The 7,850-nt window shown below is 35.0% G+C and overlaps 1 protein-coding gene across 1 annotated transcript; it reads left to right on the top strand.

Annotated features, from left to right (window-relative positions):
- The first annotated feature begins 659 nt into the window (after positions 1 to 659).
- LOC111883596 (26S proteasome regulatory subunit 8 homolog A) lies at positions 660 to 3,857 on the top strand. Its single transcript, XM_023879925.3, has 9 exons — positions 660 to 1,023; positions 1,477 to 1,574; positions 1,668 to 1,892; positions 2,035 to 2,097; positions 2,182 to 2,345; positions 2,912 to 3,068; positions 3,153 to 3,251; positions 3,357 to 3,467; positions 3,552 to 3,857. Exons 1-9 carry the CDS (start codon positions 819 to 821, stop codon positions 3,690 to 3,692), a joined length of 1,263 nt encoding a protein of 420 aa, XP_023735693.1. The 5' UTR covers positions 660 to 818; the 3' UTR covers positions 3,693 to 3,857.
- The last annotated feature ends 3,993 nt before the right edge of the window (positions 3,858 to 7,850 follow it).

The raw sequence follows: 7,850 nt of genomic DNA on the forward strand, positions 1-7,850 counted from the left end.
AATTTCGTAGTTTCATCAAGAAAAAGCTTGATTTCACCAACTTTATTGAATTTCCAGCAAAATACATTGACAAATATTAATTTTCAGCAATATTCAACAAGAAAAGTTATTTCACCATTATTTTCGAATTCAACATCCAACAACAAATTTGACCAACAAGAAGCATTTTCAGCAAAATTAAAGAACATATTTCAACAAATTAGAGAGTCTTGTAGCGAGAATAATTATCAATTTCATGTTAAAACAGAAAAAAATTGAAACATTCAAGGGTGGAAGGTCTGTTTCACTTTCAGCCAAAATTTGGAGCCTTTTACGTCGTCTGTCGTGCGATCGAAAAGGAGGTGCTCCGATGTGGCACGAGGAGGAAGACCGGTGGTGGAGGGGGGAGCAGTCGATGGTCGGAGCGCCGAAGAGAATTCGATGGTGGCGTGAAGAGAAAAGAAACAAAAGCGTTTATTTTTTTTAAGTTAAGCACTTGTGAAGACCTTGGAAGTGGCTAGTAATGTCTATGTGATGAAGACCTCACATAGACCTTTGTAGATCTATGCACTTCGGTAAAACAAAAAGTCTGCAAGGATATACGTCTACGCATGGTCGGCATGATGAAGACAAAAAGTGATAATCATATAAAAAATTTATTTTAAATAAAATTTTGAAAGTCGAAGGACCCAAAACTCAAAATCTTCATATCACCAAAAGTAGTCCCCAATTCTCTTGTCTTGCACATAAAGACATCGAATAAGAACTTCAAATCCCCGTTGATACACGAAAGCTCTAACCTTCAGATTTTCCGATCTTGAAAAAAGCAAGATTCTTGAATGGCGTCTGTGGAGGTAGCGATGAAACCTGCTGATTCAGGTGATAGAGACGAGAGCTGTTCATCGAGGCCTACAACAGCGAAAGCAGGTGAAGGTTTGAGGCAGTATTACTTGCAACATATCCACGATGCTCAACTCCAGGTTCGCCAAAAGAGTCACAATCTCAATCGTCTTGAGGCTCAGCGTAACGAGCTCAATTCTCGGGGTAGGTTTTTCGAATTCCCTAAATCGGTTTTTAGAAGTAGAACCCTAGGGGTAATTCATTTAAAGTCAGATGCTACTGCCGTGTTTTAATTTCTTATCTTGGTGGAGGTCTTTGTGTGTTCTTGAGTATAATTCAGAATCGCGGTGAGTGTCAGCGCAAAGAGGTCAATTCTTGAATTAGTTCTTAAACATTTTGAGGATTTTAAGAAAACACTCAGATTATTGGATTTGAATTTCAAATGTGTTGATTGATCTCACTATCTCCGTATTGGTTTTGTTGCTTGTTGAGGTGACCATTTTTAAGAAGTAAATGACCATTATCCATGGTAGAACGTTTGTTCTCTCGTGTTCATCAGTTGCAATGTTGCCTGTTCCCAAGGCAATTTCACTGAACGTATTATGAATACATTGCGTTTCAGGCAACTTATTTTACCCTTTATCTGTCAAATTACAGTCAGGATGCTTAAGGAAGAGTTGCAGCTGCTTCAAGAGCCCGGATCTTATGTTGGTGAAGTTGTCAAAGTGATGGGAAAGTCAAAAGTACTAGTCAAGGTTAGTGAAGATGATGTCATTATATGTTTTTATGCTTCTTGATATGCTAATACACTAATCCTTATATTGGGTTTTTACCCATTTTTTTTGCAGGTGCATCCAGAGGGTAAATATGTAGTTGATATAGACAAAAGCATTGATATTACTAAAATAACCCCATCAACCAGGGTAGCCCTTCGCAATGACAGCTATGTTCTCCATTTGGTTTTACCAAGCAAAGTTGACCCTTTGGTCAACCTTATGAAAGTTGAAAAAGTTCCTGATTCTACATATGACATGATTGGTGGGTTAGATCAGCAAATTAAAGAGATTAAGGAGGTTTGCTTACGTTTCTTTTTTGCATTCTTGAGCTTCAGTTTTTAACGATTTGGTCTCATTTGATCCCATTATTTTAAGTTTTAAATGCACATTTATGCAACAAAGTAGTGATTTATGGTGTTATTTATCCTAAAAATTTCAGGTGATAGAACTTCCAATCAAACATCCTGAGTTATTTGAGAGTCTTGGAATTGCTCAACCGAAGGTACCTTTACATTTAATATCTCATGGTGCCACATAAGCATTTATATTATTATTGTATTAACTCTTTTTTTGTTTCTCTCTCTAGGGAGTTTTGTTATATGGGCCACCTGGCACAGGAAAGACCTTGTTGGCAAGAGCAGTTGCACATCATACTGATTGTACCTTCATTAGGGTTTCTGGCTCTGAATTAGTACAGAAATATATTGGAGAAGGGTCTCGAATGGTGAGAGAACTTTTTGTTATGGCCAGGTTTGCACCCTCTTCTACTCTATAAAAATGGTCCCAGTTCTTTCTGATTTTTACCATGTTTGGTCCAAAACTGTAATCTTTTTCAGTTTGGTCCTTTTTTGAGGTTTTATATTGATCTTGACTTGTGGAGCCTTGAAATAAGGACTAAAATTGATATGGACTAAAACCTTGAAAGTTGAAGTGTGGACCAAAATCAATATAGAACCTTCAAATAAGTACCATTATAAAAAATAAAAAATAAAAATTGGAGTTTTGGACTAAACACGATAAAATCCAATAAGCACAGGGACCATTTTTGTAATTTACTCTTTGCTTTCAAAAACCGTAATAATATTAAAATTGTGTTGATAAAAAGTTACATATATAAAAATGTGTTATATTGCAGTCTCATATTTCATTCCATATTAGAATGAGAAAAAAACAAAAAAAAAAAAAACAAAACACCTCCTGGTTAAGGAATGAAATTTAACAAAATGGAAGGAATGGAATGGTCCATTCCATTCCCTGATTCCCTGATTCCCTCATAAGAATTAACAAAGAGTATATGTATCATTTGTATGGAACAGGGAACATGCTCCATCTATCATATTCATGGATGAAATCGATAGTATTGGGTCTGCTAGAATGGAATCTGGAAGTGGGAATGGTGATAGTGAAGTACAAAGAACAATGCTTGAGCTTCTTAATCAGCTCGATGGATTTGAAGCATCAAACAAAATCAAGGTACTTTTTTTTTAACTCCAATTTAAGTTTTTATAGATATTGGTGTCAAATATTTAATTATTAATTTTTTTTTAATGTTTGAAGGTTTTGATGGCTACAAATCGTATTGATATCCTGGATCAAGCTCTTCTCAGACCAGGGAGAATTGATAGGAAGATTGAATTCCCAAATCCCAATGAAGATGTCAGTCTCATTATCTCTCACATACTTCCATTCATTTTTGTATTATAGCATCCTATATCTTTTTTTTATTGAACATAAACTTTTTTCTTATTTATTAATTTATAGTCACGTTGTGATATTCTGAAAATTCATTCAAGAAGGATGAACTTAATGCGTGGGATTGATCTGAAAAAGATTGCTGAGAAGATGAATGGTGCTTCGGGTGCTGAGCTTAAGGTCAATTCCTGACATTAATTTAATTAATAAAAATTAAGGAGAAACTGTTTTTATTAATTTTAATTTATTTTGTTTATAATATAGGCGGTTTGTACGGAAGCTGGGATGTTTGCTTTAAGGGAAAGAAGAGTTCATGTAACACAGGAAGATTTTGAGATGGCAGTTGCTAAAGTTATGAAGAAGGAAACTGAGAAAAACATGTCACTTCGCAAGCTATGGAAGTAATCTAATCTACTCCTATGTGTCTTGTCTGTATGGCTGTATGGAGATCTTAATGAACAAGAACAAATGTCTTATCTACCTTAATTCCATCAAACCAAATAATCTGTGACTTTATATCTTTGTTTTTTAAATTGTTTTAGACTACTAAAGGTTTACTTTATATTTGCATCTGAAACTGTTAAAAGTTGATCCTTTGAAAACTAGTAGTTGATCTCTGAATTCAGTTTCTTCTATCCCATTAATTCAGACGATAAATTTAGTTATTATGTATACGTTACAATTTCCCAAATTTAAGATCCGTAAAAGTATATATTATATTTCGGAAATTTTTCTCTAAACAAAAAGTACACATCGGACTAACTTTATACCAATTAAAAGTGCATGCCGGATTCTGCTTTTTGACTTTTTATACAACATATTACATAAATTGCAATTCGGACAACTAATCTCACCACTTATTCAGTCAAATAATGGTTATGCATTTTCGTTCAAGTGTTTTTAAACTCCCAAAGTAACATGCTAGTTTTATCGTAGATGCTAGTGTGATGTTTAAGGTAAGTTTTCAGTTTCTTGAAGTGATAAAAACATATGCACGCATTGCTATGGTTGCCCATGTAATCTAGATAAGGATGTAGATTGTGGATATTGAGTAGTATGATGAAAAAAGATGTAGATTGTGGATATTGAGTTTTGGTGTGTGTACGGAATATTTATAACAAAGAAGGGATTTAATTTAAAAATTGTAAAAAAAAAGACTCTAGTATCAATAAATGTAATGTTGTAATGTAGTGGGTGTTATACTTACATAGATAGAAACTATTCAAGCCAGCCTGTGTCGTTTTTTGGTCTGTGTGGTTGCTTTCCCTGTTGGCATCGTGCCTGCGGTACTGTTAATCATCGTCGACCTGACACTCTGTCACTTATAAGTTTCATGGCTCTAATTTGTATGAACACTCAAAAATAACAAAACAAAGATTTATTGATAAAGAGTTCCCAAAAAGGGAACTCTTACAATATTTTACATTTTCTCCCTTCTAAGGGAGGAATTACTCACTAAACATTGAACTGAAAATTTACTAGATAGAGATTGTTTTTTCTTGCACTCGCTATTGCCCTGCCTCTAAACAAAACATAACTCTCAATTTATAGATACATTGAGAGGGTCTCATCTCTGCCTATTATGTTAGGCATGACATTTTTATCCACTAAAGATTACATTATTGTGGACAGCTGGAAAGCTTCTAATAATGAAGAAAGGCATTATTATTTTGAGCGACGGGGGCCATTTGACACATGAAGCATCTTTCTTTAAGATGATGAGGATTTGTCATTTTCAGAGGAGGGTCCCTCCTTTGTCTCCGAATCTTTGCTTTCGCAAAAGTGACAAAGATGTTTTTCGAAAAGTTGTTCTGCATGTCGGCAGAAGTGTTGGCGTGTAGCATTGGATACTTTCATGCTATTATTCATGAATTTTTCGCCAAACTTGGAGGCTTGACGAAGATCTTCTTGGCTGGTGTTGTTGTAACTCTAGCTTGTAATTATACAATGCGAGTCGGTATAATTAATCTTCTTTTTTGAACCAAAGCTAGTCTCAATGATTTTATCTGAGATTCTTCTTAAACCATTGATGCGATTGGGATGAAGAATTTCTGTGAAAGGTAGATCTTTATCTTCCATTGGTTGAGATTGCTCAATTTCTCTATTGGCTTTAGAAAGACCAATTTCCAGAAAGTGATATGGAGAAAGAGTTGATTCTTGAATCCATTTTGGGAGTGAAGAGATGCATCTGATGTAGATCGGATTATCTTTTGCTTTAAGTACTTTCTTTCGAAAGTTCTTAATGGATTCTACCATGCTGCTTGGGAAGAATTTGAGTTCTTGAAGGTTGCAACTTGGGTAGATATTGTCAATTAGTCCAACTTGAAAGGTTTGGTAGACTAATTTTGCATCTGCTCCTTCGAGGAAGTTGAACAGACTTTTTGTTTTCTTGTCCATAGTGAAAAACTTTTCATGAACAAGGTCTTCTAGGCATGCAACTCTTGCTTTCTTCCAGATTGTTCTGAAATCTTCAAAAGAGATTTTAGGATAGTTAACTATTTGTTGAACGTCATTTGGAACGTCAAACCTTTGGTCTCTGTGAGCTTCTTTGACTTTTTGACTTTTTGGTCGAAGAAGTGGTTGGTTAATCTTGCTTGTATCGTCTTGATAAGTGGCAAGGGTTAATCTTGCAGATGCTTCATTTCTGAATTTTTTGCAAGTAACTTTATCAACTTTACAGAAGGTTTCTGTAATTCCCCAGTCAGTATGAACACCGGCATGGGGTCCTTTGTAGATTACATAGAATCTTTTAGCTTCTTTGTTAAGATCTTTTTTGTAATCTGGTGTAAACTCCTGCACAGATTTGTTAGTGGGTGACAAAGTTGTCATTTTACTGATTCCTTCAGTACAAGGATCGGGATTAACCAATAAGCTAGTTTTTCCATTAGGAAGAGGAGTAGCTGTCACCTTTATTATGCTTTTTAGCAAAGCATCAGCTCTCAACGGATTTGTTGATTCTTTACCAGGTGCCGTTTGCACTGGAATAGCCTTTGTTTTTGAGCTTTCGCTTTCCGGTACATTGGTGACCGTTGTTACTTGTTCATACAAGTTGATTTTCTGCTCAATTGCAGATAGCTCTATGAGGAGCATTTGTTTCTTTATCCTCAAAGTGTTGAGGTCTTCCATTTTTGTAAACTCAATTTTTGTTTACTTTTCTCTCTAATCTCCCCCTCTCTTTTTTGTAGGTGAAGTTTTTGTGAGGAAATATGTCATGAGGATCATATCCTTTTATAGGGCTCGAGAGGAGCGAGTGAGATCATGGATGATGTAAGGTATACCTGAAGTCACGGGTGAGGCAGTCTGCCAGTACATTTTTGTTTCCTGCGAGATGTTCAACAGTGAATGTATATCGTGAGAACCACTCTTGCCAACGTATTAGCCGGCCTAATTTGTTATCTCCTGCAATCTTAGTTCTGAGGAAATAAGTAAAAATTTTATTATCTGTACGAACCATGAATTTTACTGGTGTTAAATATACATAGAATTTTTTAATAACTCTTTTTACAGCGAGTAATTCTTTTTCATTGCTATGGTAGTTTTTCTCGGCTGCTTTGAAACTGTCAGAGGTGTACCTGCAAATTTGTTCTTCGTTTTTGGGGTTTTTAGCTTTTAAAACACCTCCCCAAAATTCATCAGAAGCATCAGTTTTAATAATTAAACTATCTTCAATGTTTGGAAGATAAAGTTTTGGAAAACTGATTAAAACTTTCTTTATCTTTTTGATGTAGTCTGTATCAGCATTTGACCAATTTCAAATGACATATTTTTTTAATTTTACCTGTAAAGGTTTTCTCATGGCTGCAAGTTTTTAAATATATGTTTCAACATAAGTTAAAACACCAGGAAATCTTTGTAGTTGCTTTTTGTCTTTTAAAACATTTGGAAAGTCATGTAAATGTTCAAGAATATGCTTTTGAGGACAATGAGTACCCTCATTTATTTCTAAACCCAAAAAATTTATTTTTGTTTTGAAAAGATGAGCTTTCTTTTTTGAAAGTATTGTTCCATCTTTTAAAATGGTTTTGAGAACCTGTGTGACATGAACATAGTGTTCTTGTTCATTTTTGCTGAAGATCATGATGTCATCAACGTATACAGTGCATAAACCTTCAAGGCCTCGTAGGGCATTCTGTACGTGTCTTTGAAAAATACTAGGAGCTTGTTTAAGCCCAAAGGATAGTACTTTCCATTGAAAGAGTCCATCAGGACATGTGAAGGCAGTGAGAAGCTGCGATTCTTCATCAAGTAGAACTTGCCAGAAACCTGACTTGCAGTCAAAACTTGAATAAATGTTTTTTCCTCGTAGAAGATTCAAGAGTTCGTGCATATTGGGAAGATTATGTGAGTCTCCAATAGTTGCATCATTGATTGTTTTGTAGTTGACAACCATGCGCTTCTTTCCTCTTCTTTTCTCTGCTTCTTTATTGACAAGAAAGGCAGGAGACATATGAGGGGATTTTGATTCTATAATCAGTCTCATATCAAGTAATTCCTTGATTTGTTTGGAAAATTCTTCTCTATGTTGTAGAGAGTAAACCATAGGTTTTTCTCTAATAACCGTTT

Source organism: Lactuca sativa, chromosome 8 (assembly GCF_002870075.4).
Source record: "Lactuca sativa cultivar Salinas chromosome 8, Lsat_Salinas_v11, whole genome shotgun sequence".
In the NCBI taxonomy this organism is placed as follows: domain Eukaryota; kingdom Viridiplantae; phylum Streptophyta; class Magnoliopsida; order Asterales; family Asteraceae; genus Lactuca; species Lactuca sativa.